This window comes from Arvicanthis niloticus, chromosome 14, assembly GCF_011762505.2.
Source record: "Arvicanthis niloticus isolate mArvNil1 chromosome 14, mArvNil1.pat.X, whole genome shotgun sequence".
Classification (NCBI taxonomy): domain Eukaryota; kingdom Metazoa; phylum Chordata; class Mammalia; order Rodentia; family Muridae; genus Arvicanthis; species Arvicanthis niloticus.
In genome coordinates this window covers 38,396,457-38,421,556 of record NC_047671.1, presented here as the reverse complement: position 1 = coordinate 38,421,556, position 25,100 = coordinate 38,396,457, and the positions used below count along the sequence as shown (strand labels likewise).

The following is a 25,100-nucleotide window of genomic DNA, read 5'->3' as shown; positions in this document are numbered from 1 at the left end:
CTACTTTTAATCTGGTCTAATCTGGTATCCCCAAGGGAGAGAAAATGCCTGCGAAGCCCCAAACATACGTTTGCCATTTTGTACTATATATTTGTGTATATTTCACACTGACAATTACAAATTTAAAAGTATCAATCAACTCTTTAAAATACTGAAGATGTTATAGTGATCTGCATAATCAAATATTTAGCTAAAATTTAATTCTTTATGTAAAAACAAAGATGTCTATCTTCTATGATAAATTTATATCTATTCCAAAGAATTGTTTTAAAGTTCTTCTGATTTAATATTTCACTAAATGTTTGATTTATATACCTGTATTATATACACAAGGTACATAAAATGTTCTTGAATAAAGAGGGGTTATAAGAGGAGGGGGGTTAAGATTTATTTATTTTTATTTTATGTATTTTGACTATATGCATATATATACATTATGTTTGTGCAGTGCCCTGGGAATCAGAAAGGGCCACTGGATTCCCTGGAGGTGGAGTTACAGAAGGCTGTGAGCTATCATGTGGGTGCTAGGAACTGAACCTGCGTCCTACACAAGAGCAGCAGGTGTTCTTAACCACTAAGCTCAATCATCCACCCCATCAATGGGAAAGAGTTTAAGAAGCTCTGATCTAGATGGTACCCTGTGCAGGGATTAAAACATGTGATCCCTGGCCAGAGAATTGGCTCAGTGGTTAAGAGCATTTGTTTTTCTTGAAGGAGATCCAAGTTCAATTCCCAGCACCCACGTGGTAGCTCACTACCACCCATCAATACAGTACCATGGGATCTGATGCACTCTTCTAAACATACAAGTGGAGCACAGACACACATGCAGGCAAAGCAGTCACATACATAAAATAATAAGATACATAAATATTTTTTTTAAAACTGTAATGCCGCCTTTTGCCCCCCAATGAACCTTAAGTAGACTAAGAAGCCAATGCACACACGTTCTAGCTCCGGTTGAGCTGATCTAGTGCAACTGTCCTGCAGCACAGGGAATGCTCTGTCAGGACTATAAACAGATTTTCAGGGTCACAAGTCTTTTTTGTGCTCACTAGATAAAGCGCAGAGAGTGGCAGACAGACCTGATGAATCTCAGTATACTAAGAAGTGTAGACCAAGGTCTGCTATAAAAAAAAGAACCCTTTCTGTAAAGGAGAAATAAGCTAGCATTAAAAGTCCAAAAAGCTTAAAATTCTTTTGTTTCACTTGAAATTTATCAAAAGCATAAACTAAGACAATCAATAAAAAAAATCAAATAAAAATTTCTGTTTCTCTAGCATAACATCAGGCAATTTAAAGTTATACCCTAACCATACCCCAATAGGTAAGATACAATTCAATTTGGAAATTTTTAGTAAACATATGCAAATTTTGGCCAAAACAGCTATGGTTATAAAAACATTAACTTTAATTTTTTTATAGATAAAAGTCCTAACATTATACACCCCTGTGATGGCATAGTAGTGAACATTTATTTCAAACCGTTAGTACATGAACCACCAATTACACTACATTTTTATAATTATCACTCATCAGCTATGTTGCATAGATTTGCTATTAGGCTTCATTTCAATTATTATGGACATTTTTAGAACTTTAAAAACCTTGGTATCATGAAAATTTCCTGTTGGCATTGCAAAATCAACTTATTCAAACTGTTCTTTATAAATATTCCCTCAATGAACTCTGTGAAAATGTTACATGAGACTAATTTTATAAAGAAATAAATTGATCCAAAATACTGTAGCCTTTTTAAAACTTAGCTTTGAAAATCTGAATATCAAGTACAACTAAGTACAATCTTCTGCTGGGGACAGCATACAATGACAAGGACTGTCTGTAGTAGGCCAGGATGGAGACATCTCAGAAGCCCACGGCAGCTTCTTGTAAAGAGGATGGTGTCTGGGACCCTGAGAAGCAGGAGACACATCCCTCCAGGGGACCCACCATCTGAAATAAGGGACTGCCTGCAGTAGGCCAGGATGGAGACATCTCAGTAGCCCAAGGCAGCTCTTTCTAAAAAATGTTCCCATTTCTCCTAACCTTAGCCCTGGACAACGGCTGAATAGATTTCATTTGTGCGTGACTGTTTTTCAGTGGCCTTGGTGTGCATAATTATTCTATTATATCTGACTTTCTTACTTCTTTCTCCTTCTGCTCTGGTGAATTCTGTGAAACTAGATGTTCCTTGATGTAATGATTCTTAAACAATTAAAAATTGAGGCACAGGGCACAGCACAGCACAGTCCTAATGGCCCAGGTGCATGTTGTGTGCTCTCATCTTGGAAACAATGCATTAACTGCACAACGGTAGTTCCAGATTAATGCTTGACTTGTAAAGAAAGTTTGAAGAAATTATTAGAAGATGAAAGAGAGAAGAGCCCACACTGGGACCTCAAGAAAGGAAAAAAAAAATCTATTGGAGTTATGAAATAAGTTTTGTATAACATTTACAAGTGGTTCCTAAATAAGGAAGTATAGAATACATAAAATCTTATACTAGTAAAACTAAGTCAAAACACTGGGACTGTTAGGAGAGTCGTTGTGTGCAATGCACAGAAGTAGAAAGCTAGTGGAACTACTGAGTTAAGGGTTAATTTGATTCTTTCTGGCCACTGCCTGGCAGCTTTGCCCATGTCATTTATCATTAGAGCTTCACAGGAAAATGCAAGTAGCTGACCTTGGTGCTCTGAGCTCTGAAGTATAATAAGAGGTCTTCTGGATGGAGACTAGGCGGCAGTGGTGTCTCATTAGTTAAAGGCCTTCTCCACAGTTCCCCATGGTGAGGCCCCAAAGACACGAGGAAGTCCATGGTTTTACAAGCTTTATTGTCATGGTGGATGGTAGATGAATCTGGCTGTACCCGCCCCACTTTGTCAGGGCGGGCCTGACTAAAATAGGGAGGGACGAGGGTCTGGGAAGGAATACTTAATTGGCTATGCCCTCTGGCCTTCAGGTACCTCATTAATATGGAAATCTCTTGAGGCCCTGAGGCCTATAGTCAGCCCCTGTGGAGGGGCTGGTAGGGGCATTGCCCTAAGTGACTGAAAGGCAAAGATCAATGGAGGTCTTTGGCCATGCCATGCGTGTGTCAAGAGCCTGGGGTCTGAGAGCATGGCAAAATGTATGCCATCCCTTGTAGGGTCTCTGGCCATCTCTGGTGGAGCCAGTGCTTCACCAGAAATCAAGCTATCCTTTCATGGTCCCACATATGGAGAGTATATGTGTGAGTGAAAGGAGAGTACATGTGGTGTGTGTGAGGTGTATGTGAGATGTGTGTGAAGAGTGTGTGTGAGAGTGAAAGGGGAACACACAGAGGTGTGGAGTGTGGGAGATCAAGAAAAGAAAAGCACACAGGAGAAAAGCAGAGTGTGCAGGAGAATGCAGAGTGTGTGCAGCCTCAAGCTACAAGTGAATGAGCGAGAGAGAAAAGAAAGCAGAGAGTGAGAAGGGAAACTTTAAGCCTTGAAAAATTGCCTGTCAGCTTGTACCCAAAAAGTAGTCTGTGTATATTTATTATGCACCTTCCAGATATCCCTGCTTCCAGGTGAGAACTCTGATCCTGTGTCGAGGCTGGACCCTGACAATCTTTCTATCTAACAACTATTAACCTTTACCAAGAGTACTACTCTAACAGTCGATTAATAAAATTGGTTCTCTAGAACTGGTTAGAGTCCTGGCCAATTTAGCCCATCAGTCTGTATGCTGCTTACTACATTATTTTAAAGATGGTGCCTAACCTTCAGAACCACGTGTTTATGCTCTAGAACACTCCTCTTGTTTGCAACTATTTCTTCCTCACAGGGCTGAATTCACTGTCATTAATCATAATCATTCACACTTCCTTAAATTCTTACTTGTACTTCTGGACTCCTAAGTAATAGCAACTGTGGTGTGGCCACAAGATTATGGGGCTAGCAAGTGAAATCTGGTGGTGTGAAACAAGATGTTCCGTCCCTCCCATCAGTCTTGGACATTTGAATACTTGAGCCCAGCTGATGGCTGTTTGGAAGAATTAGGAGGTGTGTGTCTTGCTGGAGGAAGTATGGGGTGGGCTTTGAGTATTCTCTCTACTTCCTTTTGGTGTTTAAGATATAAGTTCACAAACATTAGCTTATATCACTGTCACCTCAGAGGCTCAATAAGCTAAATTACTGAGCCTAACCATCACCTCACCAAACTTCTGACAGAGTAACCCTGGGAATTTGTCTTTCTGACAAGTTGGTGGGTGATACTGATGCTGCAGGTGGGGCTGGATAACAGGACAGTCTCAGATGTAGTCCCCATAGGCATCCATACCCCTGCAGGATTTTCTTTCCCACTGAATGACTTAAATTCACTCCTATCTACATGCTGCCTACTTATCCATTCCTGCACCAGAAGACTGTCAACGACTTTTGAATTTTTAAAGAAGCAGTTACCAGAGAACAACAGAACAGTAAATGAACAAGCCAATGAAACCATTTTCTCTTCATGAAGATATGACCTTTCCTAGCCAACCAATTCAGTTTCCCTGACAACTCTATCACTAGGCAACCCTGCATATGATTAAAACAATCCACAACTGATAAAATGCCTATGATCCGGACACCACACTTTGGGTTTCCCTAACTTGGAGTTTCCCTAGAAACTTGCTAGAGTTATGAGATGTTGGTTCCTGTGGGTATGAAGCTGTCTTGTGTTGTTGTACTGTGTGGAATACATCAGCTTGTACCTCAGCCAGACTGCTAAGCTAGACTACCACAAAGATTATGGCAGAAAAGAAGCACCTAGGCCTGCTCTGATGCAAGCTGCCGCTCTTGTCCTGTATGTCTCTAGTATCAAGAGTGCCCTACAGCCTGGTGGTGGAAGCACAGGCCTTTAATCCCAGCACTTGGGAGGCAGAAGCAGGCAGATAGATCTCCAAATTCAAGGCCAGCCTGGTCTACAAGAGTGAGTTTCAGGACAGCCAGGGATACAGAAAAATCTTGAAAAAACAAAAAAGAGAGGGAAGCGGTGGAGGGCTTGGGGAGGTGGGAAGGAAGAGTGCCCTATAGTTGTCTATTTTCCAGAATGTCTCACAAACTCCACCTATCTGAAGGACTTCATTCTTCATTTTACCTGCTCCAATGCACCTTTCTAAGATAACCCACTCTTCTGCTAGCACTTTCTAGCTCCATATCCTGACTTCCCTTCATGTAATCACCATTAATCACCACTGGAGATCATATTAACAGACTATGAGGGGAGGGTTGCTACAGTGTCAGCTACAGGACAACAAAGTCTGGCCTCCTCTTTTTGTTGCTACAATCCTACCACATAGCAGGATCTCAAACAAAACTCAGTGTATGAACGAATACCTCTACATTCTCTCTTATCTCCACAATGGATGTTTTCTTTTTCTACACAATTTCCTATGCCATCCCTTCATTTTTCTTAGACAGCAAATTTCATACCTCCTTCATGTCCCCTATGGTACTTAAATAATTCATTTCTCCTACAAGCCCAGCATTTCTGTTCTCCATTTGAATATTCTGTGACCAACTTAATAAGTGGTAGGATGAAAGAGGCAGACCTGCTACTGAACAAAACAGCTAAGCACTTTGAGTAAACTCTTTAAGTGTGATATAAGCTAAAATTAATTGCTTTCTCTCATGCTTTGATAACCTCATAAAACATCAATTCCCATGTATTTAACTTTAGCCTATAGTAATCTAATTCTAATTACTAAATTAAACCTAAAACTATACTTCGTTGGTGTGCACACATATGTGTGCAGGTGCAAGTGTATACATGTGCATGTGAAAGCAAACTGACAACTTAAGGTATCATTCTTCAGAGGTATCCACACTGCGTTTTGAGACAAGGGTAGTTACCTGTTTGGACCTAACCATGTAGGCTGATTGAACAGAAGCCTCAGGGTCCTGTGCCAACACACCAGCTTTTCTTTTCTTTTTTTTTTTTTTTTTTTTTCCTTGTTTGTTTGTTTGTTTTGGCACAGGGTCTCTTTAATTGGTCCTGGCTGTCCCAGACCAACCTTGACTCAAACTCATAAAGATACCCCTGCCTCTGCCTCCAGAGTGCTGGAATTAAAGCTGTGCACCATCACTCCCAGCTACAGCTAGTTTTTTATAGGGGCTCTAGGAATCAATCTTAAGATTCTCACATATACGTGACAAATACTTTAATAATTGAGCTACCTCTCCAGCCTCTTTAAAACATCTTAACATTTCAAGTGACCAACTCCATATTTAATGAGGTACTTTATATTGAGAATTTGAGTCTGTTACCTTAAATACTTTTTCTACTTTACTTTTCCCACAGCACATAGGCTATGATGACTATTCAGCTCTTAATAAATAATAACTGTAGAGTAATTGCCATTCTCATTCTAAACTCTTTGAAAAAAAATAAAAAACTCTAAATATCTAAACTTAAGTCTGAAAAATTCATACATGTATATTAATAAATTCAATCAATTCCTATTTTAAAATACACTGCACATCTAACTATAAAGAAATGACCAAAGAGCTGAATTTTTCCATCCACTACATTTATAATGCATTGTAAACACAGTACTGTTTTTCCATTCATTAGGGTTTATCTTCTTTAAAAAAAAATCTATATAACCCAGTAAATTTTAATTACATTCTTAAAATATAAATGGAACCTACAAAATATTTCCCTAAGGGATCTTAATGAGATAAGTTTTTTCTTTGCATCTCACTAGAGATGTAGGAATGAATATGTAGGTTGCCTACAGATACAGACTGACTGTCTCCACAGTGAATGTGGCAGTACCTGGGTAACCTGCCATTCCCAGCACCCCCTCTGACAGCCCGTGGGCTACTGCAGTTATGTCTGACATGGATCTGAGATGCTAGGACCTACAAACACATCTTCCAAAACCTAATGAAGTCCCTCACATAGTATTCACTGAAAGCTTTTTCCTATTACAGTATTGATTTTAGTCAAGATACTCTCACATAAGTAAAATTTAAAGATTTATGAATAGATTTACAATAATTACTATTGTAAAGGATTTTTACTCATTAACTAAAGAAACACAAACATAAACCCACTCCCCAAAAATTAATAGTTTAACTCAAATTTTCCAAAACACAACAATTTTTCTTAATATTCTCAAAAGAGGGAGAAAGTTAAGAACTCCACAGCTCTTTTCAGCACTGTTGAAATTACAACATAGTACACACAAAAATGGCAACTGCTTTCTCATTTTAAAACATACTTTGGAAAACTAAATCCCACAGTGCCCTCTGCTGTATTTTGGTTGCTCCTTTTTTTAACATTCTTTCACTTTTATTTATGTGTGTGCCCACACTTGCATGTCTGTGTGTGACCTGCATGGAGGTGCCAACGAGGCCAGAAAAGGGATCCCTTAAACCTGGAGCTCTGGGCAGTGTAAGCTCTGTGACTGGTACTGTGGGTACGGAAACCAATCCCGTCCCCTGGAAGAGCTATATCCATGCTTAGCTGCTGAGCCATCTCACCAGCCCCACTATTCTTACTCTTTAAAGAATTAAAATGACCTAGAAAACTAATGTTACTTATTAGATTTTTTAAAACCATATATACAGTCTGACCAATAAAAAGGCAAGCACCTGTACAAACATTTAACATATTATAAATTTTTATCCCATACATAGGTAACCTCACCCATTTACAACTATGTCATATTTAAGTTACTATAATATTCTCATATGTTCTCCCAGCTGTTTTTCTTACTGGATTCTTTAAAACTGACTATAGGAGTTAAGGAAAAGCATATAAAAGAAAAATTATTATTGTAAGCTGTCTAATTGGACTTAAAACTTACTCAACAGAGGAAAATTAAGCCTAGAAACCTAGGCAGCTTCCTGGGTCTAGTGAGGTCATGGGCATTAGATAAGAATCTGCTACTGCCATTTGCTAATCCAGCATAATTCCTCACTACATGGTAAATCTTATCCCTATACCCAAAGATAAGTGAATACTCCTTATCACAGAAGCCTCTCTTTACAGTAAATGCAGATCACAGAAAACTACAACTGGACATAACACAGAGTTGACAGACAGTGAGAAGCCCGGCCCCAAAAGATACATCTATATCATAGCTCCTAACATCGTCACTCAGAAAACATTGAGGAAGAATATGCAGGAAGATTGTAAGAGCAGAATACCAGGAAGTCTGCTGTAAAACAGTCTCTACTAGAAATACCTACATAAACAAAACAGTAACAATATGGCCGCATCAACAGCCATATTATCGTGGAAGGGGAAATTTTTCATAGGGTCACTCCCACAGACAAAGAACCACAGGCAATTAATGACTTCTAGGAGAAGGAGGATCAGCTTTTCCCAAGGATGAGCCCCTTATTGGTTGTCCAACAGTGTTCAGCTCTAAAACCACATACACACACACAAAAAAAAAAAAAAAAAAAAACAAAAAATGTATGTGCATGCACACACGTACATACATACATACGCAACAATAATAATCAAAGAGGCTGTCCTGGGAGTGGACGGGCAATGGGGGTGGGGGTGAAAGGAAAGGTACCTGAGAGGGGCTGGAGTGAGGATGGGGGAGGCATGTAAAAATATTCTTCCAATTAAAAACATATTTTATGACCAAAAAAAAAAAAATGACTGCTGTAAGAGAGGTAGAAACTCTGCAAGGAGAATAAGTATCTTGATAGTTTTCAAACACCTGCCCTAGAAGGCATGCCTACAGCAGTTGAGAAATTGTACACGGAACTCACCTCTTACTCTTGTTTATGGTAGGCCTCACCTAACTGAAAAATAACAAATGTTAACACATTTTACTATCATTGAAAAAGACATTTTCAACAGATTATCTCCTTGTTGTCTCTTCTTTTTAATCAATTTTATGCTTATTAGATATACCCATTATTATTAAATAAAAGTATATAAATAAATATATAAGAAATAAATACTAATTTTTAAATCATCTATAGAATGTGATTTAAAAAAAACAAAACTTCCAGTACAGCAATGAAGGTAAGTTTGTTCTTACTGTCAGATTCTTAATTTTAAAAGATTACTTTTCTATTGCTGTTAAGTGACACCATGACCAAGGTAATTCATAAAAGAAAGTATTTAATTTGGAGCTTGTGGTTCCAGAGGGGTGGAGTCCATGACCCTCATAGCTGGGAGCCTACAGCAGGCATGACACTGAACAGCAGCTGAGAGCTCACATATTGAAACAAAACCATGAGGCAGAGAGAAAAAGCCTGCCCTCGGTGATGCACCTACTCTAACAAAGCACACCGCCTAATCCTTCCAGCCTGCTCTATCAATTGGGGATCAACTATTCTATCAATTGGGGATCAACTATTCAAACATGAACCTATGGAATGAGAACCTTATTGTTGTCCACATTCAGCTATGACTTACTTCCTGTTTTTTAAACAGACTGAAGATGATATATAGATAGTAGATGATGATGGATGGATGGATGGATGGATGGATGGATGGATGGATGGACAGAACAACCTAGATTAAGAGAGACCTCTCGTCTAGCCTGCATCCACAATACCCTGGTTTTGATTCCTAACACAGGAAAATCAAAAAAGACAGTATTAGCTATCTTAGTAACGAACTAATCAGAGTCCCCTCCGTAATGTTTTCAATACTTCCATAATTTGTTGAAATATTATTTCTATCAGATACTAGACATTAAAATAAGTGAGTAAATAAATATAAAACAAATCCGCATGCCCTTCTCCAGAAAAACAACAACAACAACAACAAAAACTGTTCTTTATTTTCTTCTAGTACTGAAGATCAAACCCAGGCCCTGTGCATGCTAAAGAAGTGGCCCTGGGCCATGTCTCCAGTCCCTACATGACATGAAGCAAGCCCCGCTCTGTGTAAATATATAGCAGAAGCTCATGCTCCCTGCCACAGGCTAATTAAAGGGAGAAACATCCATCATCACAGGCAAGGAGTCAAAGGTTAAAAGTAAAGCTATTTCCCAAACAACTGTATGGAGTGTGGGGATTATGTTACTAGAAAAACTTCATTTTGTTTATTCTTTCATCTTCTCTTATCTAAAAACTGACTATATTTTAAAATACAGGTTTTATATTTTCCTAACTTTATTCACATGTCTATTTCCTCAAAAAATATAGAGAGTTGAGAATTTTCCTTGAAATAAAGAGAGCATATTAAGGTTTAGTTTAGTGTTAGCTTACCGCATAAGAACCCAATATTATGAAAAACCCACAGATTTGAAGTCATACCCAAAAAGTATGCATTAATTCACTAATGGTAATAAGAATAATAGTTCATAGAATAAAAGGGAAGAGGAATAGGGAATAAAAGAAGAAAGGAAGAAGAGAAGGTAAAGAGAGAATTTAACATTGGTCACACACTTATGTTACAGATGCAATGAAAATGCTTTACCTGTCAAACTGCTAGTATCACTGTTTTACTCTAGGTAAAAACAGGAGGCTTGCACAGGTTAATAACTTCCTTCAAAGAAAATACAGCAAGAGCCACCACAGCTCTCCTGCTAGATGCCTTTAATTAGTACTTTGTATTGAGTCCATATGTCTATTGCTCATCACGTTTTAAGACACAACTTTATCTAAGCTGTTTTAGGCCCTACGTGGATATCACTAGAGTTAAAATAGCTGAAGATAAACTTTAGACACTGTAAGAGAGCTAGAAGAAAAAGGTCAATACCCAAGCATCCATAAACCAGTATAAAATGGCTAAAAGTAACTGAGGATATGAGATTAGATATCAGAACAGATATAAAAAAGTGAACAGTACAGCAGGGAGAACTGGAGTTTTTAAAAAAAAAAAAAAACAGTTCAAGGGCTGAGAAGATGGCTCAGTGTGTAAAAGCACTTGCTATGCGTGCATGAGGACTTGAGTCGAGAATCATAGAACACACACACATCCACACACATACCACACATCTATAGTCCCAGTGCTCCTAAGGGGAGAAGGGAGGAAAAGACTGAGAATCCTTGGAAACTTGCAGGTCAGCAAGTCTTGACCACACAGCAACAAACAAACCCCTTCTCAAAACATTGGAAGGTGAGGACCTACACCCAGGGTTGTCCTCTGACCTCTGACACATGCACTTTAGCACATGCATGCCCACATTCACATCCATGCAAATATCACACACACACACACACACACACACACACACTATACACATATATACAAAGAAAGAAAAAAAGAGAGGGAGAAATGGGGGAGGGGAGAAGAGTGTGTATGTGCTCAAATTTGGAAAAAAACAGAAAGGAAGAAATGCTTTTCATGGCAGTTAAGGTGGACTGAGACAGAAAAGGATTTCATACAGCAGAAATTAAGGGAAGAGATTCACAAAGGGGGAAAATTAACAGAACAAAGGTAAAGAGGCAAACATTAACAAAATAATAATAACTGTTTAGAAGCAGCAGTTCCAGATAACAAGGAGAGGATATGTATGGAGTGGCAAAAAAAGACACAAATCAGCAGGCTGAGGACTAAGCTGCAGGCTTTGGGCAGTTCTCTCAGGAGTCTGAAGCCTTTTCCTTATCTAGAATACAAGCACAGATCTCCAGGAAAAGAATAGCATGAGTAGGCCCAGGTGTTGGGAATTGGACTGATGGTGAAATGCAAGCTGGGAAACAACTACCATGAGTGCAGAACTGTGAAACTCATGACAGCAGCAGCAGTGAGAAGAAACAGGTAATCAGTAGCTTAAGCAGCTCATTTCTTATGAAGCGCCAAGTAGTAAGTCCCTCCAGCTGCTGGTGTCCTCAATCTCAGCGGTCATGCTACATCACAATTACTGCCTATGTGTTTCTCCCCTGGAGACTCCTGACGATAACAGCCAAGTTCCCTTCATCCTCAACCTTCCAGTGCCTGGCTTAGTGTAAGGCACCACATGACAAACATTTGCAGAGCACATCTGAGTTACTTACTTAGAGATACAACTGAAGAACTAGCTGAGGTCTAAATCTACTTCACACAAGTCTTGAGCAATGAATTGTACAATCTGAATTCAGTCATGCTACCTGTCCTTTCTCAAAAAAAAAAAAAAAAAAAAAAAACAGCTAGTGATTCATAGCTACCTGAATTCTAAGACAGTTTCTTGGAAACTGAGGCACTAAGTGGCACTGTGTTCATACTGAGAGGCCTTCTCTGTCTTCTGTATATTCCCTAGCTGGTTAGCTGTTCCTGAAGACAAGCTTGGCCATTCTCACCATCTTATTCTGGGCTCAAGTGCTATCCTTTTGATCCTCGGATTGTAACAGTTGAGTTAGACAAGGGGTAAAGTCCTTTCTTACTCTAAGTCTCATGCTCTGGATGAAATTCCAGGAATGTTCTGCCCAAGACATTCCAGCACCCAAGACTGACAAGACAGAAGCCTCCTGGCCACATCTGAGAGTTTCTACCCCATTGGAGATCAGTGAGTTAATCCAAAGAAGAAGGCAGAGTTCTGAGTCAGAGGCCAGCATCTTGCTGTATTATCTGCAGTGCTCTGAGCATCCCAAATGTCCACAGCAGTCTCTCTCTTCCCTGAGTCTCACAAGAAAAGTGGGTGATCAATGGTTCATATTACAGAGGAGAAACAATGAGCTTGGGAAATCACTGATTTCATAAGTAGTATACAAACCTTTTCTGGGACAAAGATCTCATCTCTCAAGCTTGCTTGGTATAAATATTTCCTTAAGAAAAGGTAAAAATGTTGGTGATCTTAAACTCTTACTAGAATATCCAGAGATATAAAAAGTATTAGACTGTACGAGCTGAACAATGTCACTTAAAAAGATATGTTCAAGTCCTAAACCCCTAACATCTGTGAATATGACTTTATTTGAGTATCAGACCTTTGCAAGTGTAATTGAGAACCATACAATGAAATCAGTCTAGAATGACTTAAAATGACTGTCATAAGAAAAGGGAAGATCTGATGAAAGAGGGGCAGAACACTAATCAAACAACAGCCAGAAAAGAGAAACAAGGAACAATATCTTCACAGATGGAACCAGCACCAGTGATGACTTAAGTTCCAACTCTCAACTCCTAAAGTATGAGAACAATTTTCTGTTGTTTTTAGTTTCTAAGTTGTGATGATTTGCAATGGGGACAAGCCATGACTGTTGGGACAGGTGTCTCCTAATAGTTCATCTCTCACTTGCACTGTGCTTTATACGCACAAAGCATCTCCTCTGCCAAAACTCATGATGATGTCAACCACAGATTCAAGTCACTAGGACTTCAGCCACAAAACTATCTTAACAGTATCAAAATTCCAGGATGTCACCTAAAATCCTAGACATAAATCAGGAATTGGCTGCATGTCTAACATTCTAGCAAATTTATAAGAGCAATAAAATGTTTAAGAAAAAAAGCTGTAGGTATACAGAGTAGTGGGACGAATGTTTACCATGCTTGAGGCCCTAGGTTCAATCTTTATAATTAAACTCTACTTGGCAGGGAAGCCATAAAGATGGACTGGAGAGATGGCTCAGTGCTTAAGTAATGAGGACCCAGGTTCAATTCCCAGAACCCATTGAGTTGGTTTACAATCTGTACCACTCCAGTTCCTGGGGACCCAATACTCCTCTACCCTCCACAGGCACTGGGCACAGACATGTTACACATACATGCAGGCAAAATACATACACATAAAATAAAACATAAACAAAAAACCACATACACATCAAATAAAAAGGAGGACAGTCATTTGGCATATGTGAGTAGGTAACGGCTGTTGTGGGACAGTATGAGGTGTTTCCCTTATGTTCCATCATAAGATCCAGCAATAGGCAGCTTTTCCCATTACGCATATACCTCCTTTTCATTCACAGGGTGAGTACAATTAAGAAACACTAACTATGGAAAGCAAGAGAATCTCATAGAAATCATAACTTTTTCGGACCACTGTCCCTCTAGAAATTCCAATTGTCTCTGTTTAGCCAGATCACACCTGTCAAAGGCTACAGAAGGCACTGGAAGATGGTCCCACTATGGTCATGCCCAACCAGTGTCACCTACATCCCACATACTAATGACCAAGGAGAAAAGTGTTATAGTTTGAAGGTTTAGTTGGTAGCTGGCAGACTTCAGAGAGGTCAGTGCATACTGAGGGTCCCAACTTCAGCAATGGACTAACATCATTCTCATCTACTTTGCTCTCCTAGCCATATGTTCTGCCTCTCCATAAATAAGTGAAAATAATAATAATTATTAACAATTAATAATATTATTAATAATTAATAATTATTAATTATTAATAATTAATGATATTATTAATAATTAATAATTATTATTATTTTCACTTATTTATGGAAAATAATAATAATAAGACCATGAAACTTTTAGGGTGGTTTCAGCTATCCTTGCACAGCAACAAAAAGTAACAGGAGGAGATCAGGAGTTATCCACTGCTGGCTGACGTGAGGCAGCTTTGCTCTCTGATGCCTCTGATGATTTAAAACAAATATCACGTCTTCAATTTGTACTCACTTGCTGGATTCCCTAATGTGTAGCCAAATAACGGAGGCTAATTTCTGGTTGATAATTATGTTGCAAAATAACTAAAAACACTTCTTGGAGAACCTCAACAAAGGTTTTCATTAAGAGAAGTGTCAGGGTGCTTTACCTACAGTTAAGGAAATCCAGGATTAAAGAGAAAAAAGAAGAAAATGAGGAGGGGAAAGAAGCAGGAGAAGGAGGAAGCAGGAAGAGGAGGATGGTGACAGCAGGGCAGTGGTGGCAGCTAACCAACAAGGGCACTTTTCTAAAGAGAGTAACACCATTTTGAGAGAAGCCAGAGGCAAGTCCTGGAAAAGGGTCCCCAAGGCATTGTTAACACAGCAAATGGAGTGACATGGTACATGGACATGATGTTACAGCCCAGAAGACTTCCAGTGAGACAAGATAGAGACTGATGGACAGTGATGGTGACCCTAACCCTGGCCTATGTTAATCTGTATATTTGTCTTGTTTTTCATAAAACTTAAAATATTTTTGAAAAAGATAAAAGTTTTCAAAGTTTAATTTTCAAGTGTGTATCTGACTGCCTCCGATTCTAATAATTTTGTAGTGTTTTAATAAATACATAGAAATTATATATAAAAAATGCAAACTGAAACTTATAAAGAAAGTTAACTGTAAGGCTGGAAACATGGTTCATCAAGTCAGGCAACCTGCTGCTCTTCCAGAGGACCTGGGTTCAATTCCCAGCACTGCCATGGCAGCTCACAAGTATAACTCCAGTTCCAAGTTCTCCTCAGACATGAACCAGGCAGGAACAGGCACATGGAGCACAGAAATAGTCAAACAAAACATCCATACGCATTTAAATTTTTTGATTTTTTTTAAGCATCCCTGGGCCAGTGAGACAATTCAACAGGTAAAGGTACTTGCCTCCAACCCTGATAATTTGAGTTTGATCCTCAAAACCCACAAGGTAGGAGAGAACTGACTCCTGCAAGCTGCCCTGTGACTTCCACTAACACTCAGCATGCACACACACACACACACCCCTCTTTTAATAAGCTCCCTATCCTGAAACTCTAAGATGAGGTGCTAAGGGCACACTGTTCTGCAGTTGTTATCCTTTTTAAAAAGTGTATAACCTAATATTAACCATGAGAAAGCATGAATCAAACCCAAACTAAACAACATTCTACAAGGAAACTGACCAATATCCTTCAAAAGCATCAAAATCACGAAAAACAAAGAGAGCCAGAAAAACCATAACAACCTAGAGAGAACAGCTAATGATAATACATGGTGCACTTCAAAACACTAGAAAGGATTTTTAAAGGTTTCTGTCGTAAAGAATGTTTGAGGAAATATTTTATGCTGATTCAAACATTTAGAATGCTTGCGTTCATTAAAGCATTGTATGAGATTCCATATACATGTCAAATTTTAAATTTTTATCATAATCAAAAAGGAAAAAAGTAAAATTACTAGAGTCCAAAAAACAAAAAAGATAAAAAAAAAAAAGAAAGAAAAAAAATTACTAGAGTCCTTGAAAGAGGAAAATGGAAAATTGTTAGAGACATAGTATATTGGTTAGATTTTTGTTAACTTGACATAAGCCAAGGTCACCTGGGGAAAGGAATTTCAATTGGAAAAGCACCTACATTAGACTGGCTGTAGACAAGTCTGCATGGCATTTTCTTGATCCAAGGTTGTTGTGGAAGGAGCCAGCCTACTGTGGGTGGTGCTACAGCTGGGAAGGTGGTCCTGGGATGTACAAGAAAGCAGGCTGAGGAAGCTGTGAAAAGCAAGCCAGTAAGCAGCACCCTTCCCAGTCCCCTGCATCTGCTCCTGCCTCTAGGTGGGAGGGATGGAGTGAGAGTTGGAGGAAGAGATAGAGACAGAGGTGGAAAAATTTTACTGAAAACAGTCAACAGGTTGAAAGTCATTTTAAAGAAAACAAATATCTACCATAAATGTTGGAAGCAACATCTGGATGTAGTTTTTAAAACATCTGTTTGTGGTTTTAAGTACTATTTGGGTCATTTGGGGTCAGTAAAATGACTCCTTTCCTTGTAAGATTCCACTAAAAATTTCTGTAAAAAGGAATTCCTTTTTTCCTTCCCATTCCACGTTTTCTGTGCTATTCAATAAATACTGAGAGAAGCCCTTCGTTAAGGACAGACTTAAGACACAGATAACACAAGACAGGCCACTGATCACAAACAGGGCAGATGGAAGACTCGGGGAAAGTGGAGATTTCAAGTTTGGGATTACTCTTGGTCTAATGTACTCTGAGAGGAGGAATCCTTTCTCGTTCTTTAAGACTACTGATATATTTGCTTCTGGAGTTTTTCCTTGCATGGTCCCGAAACTTCCACCCACTCCATTTCACTGTTCCCTGTTTCCCCATCTTTTTACTAGGCTTCCAACAGAACAAACATGTTTTTAAACAAAAAGAAAAGGTCCTCAGCAAAGGAAAAAAGTAAGTATCTAACAGTACTACCTTCAAATCTGCTTTCCTAATTGAAGACAGAAGACCCACCAGGAGAAACAAGAACTTTATCATAGGCAGCAAAAAGATTCCGCAGATATGAGCTTGACCTTAAAATGGACAATAGTGAATTGGGCATGGTAGACCATGCCTGTCACCCCAGAACCTGACAAGAGGACTTAAATAAATAAATAAATAAATAAAATGGTCCATCTCAAAATAATTAAAAATGAACATAGTCAAAGAAACAGAAAGCAATCTATGGATCAGAAAGGGCACAGAAACACTTCATTGCAAATGTGTACCACATGCAGTAGAAAGCTAAGGGCCCATGTGCTGGTTTGTACACACTTCACCATTGTGTGCAGCAGCAAGAAAAACACCAAAGCCAGAGCAGCTATCCCAGTCACTAAGCACCAGCCACTGACAGATTATAAAAGACAAAACCACTGAGGAGGGGAGATAGATCCAATGGGTAAAGCATTTGCCACACAGAGGAAGACCTTAGTTCAAATCCCCTGAGCTCAAACAAAGTCAGGCAGTCTATAGTCTCAGCTCAAGACCCCCACCCCACCCCTGACCTGTCATACGCAGCAACAAAACAAAAAGAACAAAAAGAGACCACAAGTAAAGACCAACACCAAGGTTTTCCTCCATTGTCCACACATGTACAGACAGACAGACAGACAGACAGACAGACAGACAGAGAAACAGAAAGACAGAGAGACAGAGGGAAAACACTATTCAAATCACAAAGTTATCTTGTTAGATAAAAATATATAAAAAGAACTTTGGGGCCCAGCAGCTAAACACTCTTTCTGTAAAAGCCAACAAGCCTAAGTGTGATCCCAGGGACACACTTAAAGATGGAAAGAGAGAAACAAAGTTATAAAAAACAAGTTGTCCTCTCTCTCCCATATTCATGCCTGGTGAGTGTGCATAAGTGTACACACACACACACATACAGTCTTTCTCAATTACTTTGTAACTTATAAACTCCTTTTAAATAATTCCAAGTTTCAAACTAGAATATTACTTGATTACATAGTCCTTAAATCTATAAGCATAACTAATACTGTAAATTATTAATTTGGGGCAAATTAACATAAAGAATTAATGTGGTTTGATATCTTTAAAGAAAACATATGAGTGTAATAGTGCAATTCTTAATTTTCTTGGGGGAAGCAAATCAAACATTTAGTAGGTTCTGGTATATTTTATTTTTAACTGGTCACTTCTCTTTAAAGATTTAATTAAGATTAAGAAAGAAAATGTTTCCTGGCATACATCATCTTTGCTCAACTCTGCACATATGATTAGCTTGCATAACAATTTATAAATCAGCTTTGCACATATATTATAAACAAACCACTTTCAAGAATAAACATATTTTCTATGTAAACAGGAAAAACAAATTAATAATTTTTCCTTGGAAATATGATTTTTTATATCTACAAAAAAAATTTAAATTTGCAGAATACCTAAATGTTTACCCTAAACATTATCATCACTAATGTATTTGATTTTATATTTACAAAAAGGGCTGGAAATGGACCTCAGATGGAGTGTTCCTGAAGCCCTTGGTAAAACCCCAGCATCCCGTAAGTGGGGTGTGTTGGTCCATATTATAATACCATCAACCAGGAAGTGAGGCAGAGGATCAGAGGTTCAAGGACACTCCAGGCTACACAGAATGCTGGAAACTACCTGGGCTACGTGATACCTTGTTGAAAATAAGAAAGGGAGGGGGAGGAAGGAACTGAAAAGATTATTAAGTTGAAATGCATTTGGTACATGTGACTTAGGTGACATAACTTAGCAGCATGTACAGTGAGTACCAGCGGTAATAGCAGGATGAATTGAACCACAGCTCAGTGGTGCTGCCCAGCTCTCAAGAGAGCACTGAGCCACACACTGCTAAACCCAAAAGAAGACAAAATAAGAAACCTGAAGCCCAGTTCTACTGAATGCATGCTACTTTTCCATTACTGTAAAGCTGGGAAACTGTAAGCTACATGATGATAAGTACATCTAGAAAGACAGGTATCCTGTAATCGAGATCCATTCCAACTTCTGACAATCCAACCTCCGGCAGACGACCCAAAACACGAATGATAAAGTAGCCCATGTGTTCAAGTAGAAAAGGCATCCTACCTCATCACATTACCCACGAGAACTTTCCTGACACCATTCCGGGCCAACATCCCAATTACCATCCAACCCCCAGTATGTAGTCCACTTGCTTGCTGTTGTAGTACCTTTACCTATTTTAAAATGCAGTTACATCACTCTGTATTGTGATTAGCAGAGCAGTCAGTAAGTAATAAGCAAAAGCACAGGTGCTCAGGGGAAGGCCCAGGGTAGAGAAACTGGATTAGAAATGATATCGGGAAACTGGGTAAAATCACCAGTAGGAAGTGCATACCATTCAAAAGAGAAGAGAACTTAGAATCAATTCTCTGGAAAAGTGAGGGGTCTCTGCAGGTATCAGGCAGGCAGGAAAGCCAACTGGGAAGAGGTAACATAAAAACTCAGTTCAGATTGATTTTGTCAACCTGGATCAAGACTCTAAGAGACTCTGATGCCAGGTGGTTTGTTCCCAACAAATTTAAACACGGTATCATTTGGGGAAAGCTTCCTGGTATAATACAATCCTTAATGCACAAGAAAGCATAATTACAACAAAAGTTGAGTGAGGACACATGTCATTTCTTCCAAGAAGATGGGTTCCAGAGATAGGCTACCTGTACTAGCTTAAGGGCCTAAGCAAGAACATGGCAAGTCTTGGTCATAGAGATAGCCTAGAGGTCATTGGGGGTAAGAGCTACCTCTGGTCATGGTTGTGGGAGCTTGGAAAGTCTCTAGATGAAAGAGTCATTTAGTTTACCAGCCACCCCTAGTCCTGGCCCAACAGATAATGCAGATCACTGGACTATTAATCACCTCCAGCTCACAGCCTTCTGGATAGACCAGGTTTAAATCTTTATCATCAAAAAGACAATCCTGTGTGTTTAACACTCCTGGCTTCCCTGGAGATGTGTTAGTTGCAGCATCTTTGTGCTCCCAATAGAGAAGCCCTACATTCAGAATTTTGAGAAGGACAGACAAAGGAGACTGGACACAACGAAGTTGTCTAAATCTAAGGAGAACTAAAGAAAGCGTTATGTGACAGTGTTGACAGAATGCTGCCAACTGAGCTACTACTATCTAATCCGACAAAGATCCACTGGGTTTTATTTCATGAAGGATATTGGCAGCTGTAGCAAAAGCCATTTCAGGGCAACTATATGAGCAGGTGGCTAACTGCAGAATGAAAATAAGGCAAGGAAGAAGAGGCAATAAGCTTTAGTTGGAATCTGAAATGGGTTCTCTCTCTCTCTCTCTCTCTCACACACACACACACACACACACACACACACCAAGGGTCCATGTGTCAAAGGTTTATGGCATTACTAGAGGAGGTGGGCTAGGTAGAGGAAGTTAGGTCATCAGGGAAATGCCTTGGGCGGGACAATGGACATTTGGCCCCTTTCTGTAGTCCTCACCGACTCTGAACACAGTGACCTGTGCAACACTGCAGACCCAACATAATCAACCAAGCCTTGGGCTGCAAGCCCTGAAACCTTGAACCCAAATAAATGTTCTCCTTCTAAGCTGAATACCTCAGGTACCAAGATAAGAGAAAGCTGACCAATATTAAATAATTAAGAAGAACAACAGAGATGGGTGATCACTGAAGACCTTCAATAACCACGGACACACGTCCAAGAGGCAAGGAGTGATGATTCTTAAGTGCTGAGATTAAATAAGCAGGAAGGACAAAATGCACGGCAACGCACTGACGTGGCCCCCAAAAGAATGACCAGGTGTGTTGTGAACAGCCAGCCCTGGTTGTCACTGTCCACCCAATAACCTCTGCACGAGCCTGTAAGTGTCCAGCTGGTGTGAGGCCACCCTTTACTTACTCTTCATTGCAATTCTCGTACCTAGAACAGCCAGCAGCCAGCAGACACACAATGAAGTTTAACAAAATCTTTTTTGAAACAGGCTCTCATATAACCGGGCTAACCTCTAACTTCCTAGGTGGCTGAGAATGATCTTGAACTTCCTGATCTTTCTGCCTTCACTTTCAAAGTACTCAGATAACAAACCCGGTTTTCAGTAAATACTGCCTTTCAAAATTCTCAACACAGGCGGCCACTTTGTTCCTCTCCTCCAATCCATCCCTCCTACAACCCATCTTATGATGGCAAGACCACTTAAGCATCGTTAAGTATGAATGTCATTAAGACCTCCAGAATTCCTTTTATTAGGAACTCTGAAATTTCTTGGAAAAAGAACTAAGTCTTGCTGGGCTTGGTGGCACACACCTTTGATCCACGAACAAGAAGGCAGGGGCAGACAAATCTCTGTGAGTTGTGGTCTACAAAGCGACTGGGCTCTGTTACACAGAAGAAGAAAGAAACGCGTCTCGAATAACCAAACCCAAAAAAGAAAAGTTCCAAAAGTAAGTCTTGTAGAAAGTCAAGTTAAATAATCATGGCCCTAGCAGAAAAGCTTCTTGCTTTGGGAGACTCGTCCGAGTCCTCCTGGCCGGCAGGAGGCGCCGCAGCTCCCGGGCCGCGCCGGCGCAGGCCCCGCCCCTGCCCCGCGCTCACCTGCAGCGGCTGCACTCGGGCCTGCGCTCCGCGTGCTCCACCGGCAGCTCCCACAGCCCGTCTGCACCCGTGCTGTCCCCCGGTGCGCCCTCGGGAGTCGCCGCCCGCGGTTCGCCGCCCTCGGAGCGCTCCTCTTCGTCCGGCGGCGGCGACCCCGAGGCGCCAGGAGGCGGAGGCACAGACTCCCCGAGCGTCTGCGGCTCCATGGGTGGTGCTGAGAATCAGGCCCTCGCATTGAAGTAGCGCCGCCGCCGGGGGGCGCCACGCGCTGAGGAAAGGGGTCTGCGCGCGCGCGCACGTCACGTAAGGGGCGGGCCTCAGGGGTGACGTGAGATCCCGCCCCTTTGCAGAAAGATAAGAGGAGCCCATTGGTGTGTTGGGGTGCTTCTCCTACAGGCCGGAAGGGAATTGTGCACGGTTGAGATTAGCTCACAGGCACTGGTAAAGGAGTCGTCTCTACACACTGAACGTCTGCGAAATTCTTTGTATTTAAAAGATAACATAAAATTCTAGGCAGCATCACTGGGTTCTAGGCACGCGCACGCTCAGCCCTGCGGCAGGTCGCGACCTTAATAGCCAAAGGCTGCAAAGGAGCGATTGCAGCCACTGAAAATTGATCTGAGGGCTGTTCCAGTGACTGTGTGAGCTCTTGTGCCCCGTACCGTGTCTTCCCAGGTGTTTCTTTTAGCCATCGGCCGTACCATTTTACATCTGACACCAAATGATTGTTAAATGGTGTGTTTAACTCCCCAAGCCGCCTGGAACCAAGCACTAAGAGCTGGCTACTGTATACATTGTAGCCCTGTATATGTATATGGTTGACGAAAAAGCACTGCAAACAAGCACTACTTACTGAAGTTCTCACATCTAGGTAACAGAAGAAAGTCTGGTAGCTCAGCTTTTAAAAGTTATAACGGAAGTAGAAATGTTTTTTGCAGAAAATGGGTGTATTTGTTAATACTTTTAATGTTAATTCTGCCAAAATACATTTAAACAAGAAAACTAGGTTTTCATCAGTCCTTTGAGTTGTTTTGCATTAACGCCTGCCTTAAAGCTCTACTTAATAGACTAGATTTAACCAGGAACAGTAAAAATGAATAAATATTGTATCTCTTATAGTTTAGCGTTAGATTTTCCAGTCACCTTAAAATCAAATTGATGATTAGTATACAGAACTATATTTTAAGCTACTCTTAATTCTTTTCTCCCTAAAAATAGTATCCTTTTATTTTGGGGTAGCTTTAAAAGAAGGGGGAAAGGTTAAACTGTGCATCCGGTGCATGGATGTAGGATAGGAAACACTGGCATATGTATCTGTTAAAATTAGGAAATGAATAAAACCCAGAAACTGGAGGAAGGAAGGCAAATCAGAAAATAAAGAAACCCTGGCTACAGGTATAGATTGGAGGACCAACTATTTTTAACTGCAAAATTAAGTTTACTAGTAACTGTTTAAACCAAAGGATGTTCCTGCTCTCTCATTTCAAGACAGGGAAAGCACAAGTAGGCTGGGTAAGGTTTTTCTGCACTATCAAATCTGCTAAGACAATGGATTCATGCTAACAGTTGATTCTCAATGGGTCCAACCAGATCACTGGTTCTGACCTTCAAAGGATGCAGAATCCAGCCATTCATCTGGGTCACCACCCCATTCAGGTTTCTATGTTTCTTGAATAAATTATTTCCATCAGCACGAATGAGTCCTGCTTCAACTCTGCTTTTGAAAGAGACGTCTCTGTGAGTCCACTGACCCAGAGGTTGACCAGAATAAAAAATTAAATTGATAATAAGCAAATGCATAAACCTCTCAGGGGCTGACACAGTGACAGCACATGTCCCTTGCATGGGCTATGTAATACTTTGAAACAAACAAACTAATAAATCACTTTGGTCCAGGAAGCAAACAACCAAAAACAGGCACCTATTTCCCTCCAGAAAGTAGGATATGTACCCTGTCTTAGGGTTTTGTTGCTGTGAAGAAACACCATGACCAAGGCAACTCTTATAATGGCAAACATTTAATTGGAGCTGGCTGACAGTTTCAGAGGTTCAGTTCATTATCATTATGTTGGGAAGGATGGCAGCATGCAGGCAGCTGGAGGAGCTGAGAATTGTAAATCTTGGTCTGAAGGCAGTCAGAAAGAGACTCTCTTCCACAAGCTGACAAGAGGAGGTTCTCATTCCATACAGGGTGGAGCCTAGGAATAGGAAAGTTCAAAGCCCACCCCTACAGTAACATGCATACTCCAGCAAGGCCACACCTACTCCAACAAGGCCACGCCTCCTAACAGTGCCACTCCGTGTGAGCCAAGCATTTAAACACATGAATTTATGAGGGCCAAGCCTATTCAAACCACCACATACCCTATGCCCATGTTTTCCAGCTCTGACCTAGAGCAGCCTGAGGAACCTACTCTTGTAGTCAGTTGCCTTGGAGCACACAAAGGTAAGATAAGACTAGCAGTAACCTACCTGAAAAAGGCTAAAACAGAAGGAAGGGAAATTGTGGTTTGAATGATAGCCCCCTTAGGCTAATGAAGTTAAATGCTTAATTATCAGGGAGTAGCACTATTTTAGAAGATTTCGGAGATGTGGCCTTGTTGAAGTAGATATGGCCTAGCTGGAAGTACGTTACTGAGGGTGTGTTTTGAGGTTTCAAAAACCCATGCCAGGCCCAGTTCTCTCTCTCTTCTTAAGGCCTGCAAATCAGGATGTTGCCCTCAGCTACATCATGCCATGATGATAATATCCTGGACCTCTGAAACTGTAAACAAGCCTGCAATTAAATGATTTCCTGTTTAAGTGTTTCCTTTGGAGGGGGCTGCCTTAGTCTTTTGCGGTAAATATTTAATATTAATTGGGGGTTTCTATTCCACCATGGATCATTTGGTTCCTGTATTTATGATAAACCTTTAAATCACTAGAGCTGGGCAGATATCTACCCTGTAAGGTATTAGTATCTATTTCCCCATCAATAACTCTGAGTTATAACTTGCTGTGTTCCACCTGGATTCCACTCTTATTCCCATTGGCCAGCCTCATGGCCGTGTTTTCATGATTCACCTACCCCATGGTGTTTTCTCTCTCTTCTTCTTCCATGGCCCTGCCTCAGACCCCAGGCCCAGGAACCAAAACTCTGCCTACCTCTCTCTACCCAGCTATAGGCTTAGGTATCTTTATTCAACCAACAGTTTTAAATTAAGAATCAAAGTTACATGGCATCACTTGGTTTATGTGAGGATCTCCCCTGGGGACAACCAGACCTTGGGGGCCAGTATTTAGCATTACAATACATAGCAACAGAGCAAACCTCTCTCTACTTTAGTCGTGGTCACTTCATAGCAACAGAACAATAATTAAGACAGGGAACAAAGTCTCTTTAAAAGAGAAACAATTTACTAGTGGCAGGATAATACAATTAGATGTTACTTTATGTAGATAACCAGACCTTCATTTTTCTTCTCTTCCAGAGTTTCTATGATAGGAGTTGTTTAAAGACAACC

At 40.3% G+C, this 25,100-nt stretch overlaps 1 protein-coding gene across 1 annotated transcript in view; it reads right to left on the bottom strand.

Annotated features, from left to right (window-relative positions):
* Window positions 1-21,877, bottom strand: part of Dtwd2 (DTW motif tRNA-uridine aminocarboxypropyltransferase 2) — a 63,401-nt gene extending 41,524 nt beyond the window's left edge. The window contains exon 1 of the mRNA XM_034518257.2: window positions 21,598-21,877. Within this exon, the coding sequence (XP_034374148.1) occupies window positions 21,598-21,803 (206 nt within the window). The 5' untranslated portion in view covers window positions 21,804-21,877. The remainder of the gene's footprint in view (window positions 1-21,597) is intronic.
* Between the last annotated feature and the right edge of the window lie 3,223 nt (window positions 21,878-25,100).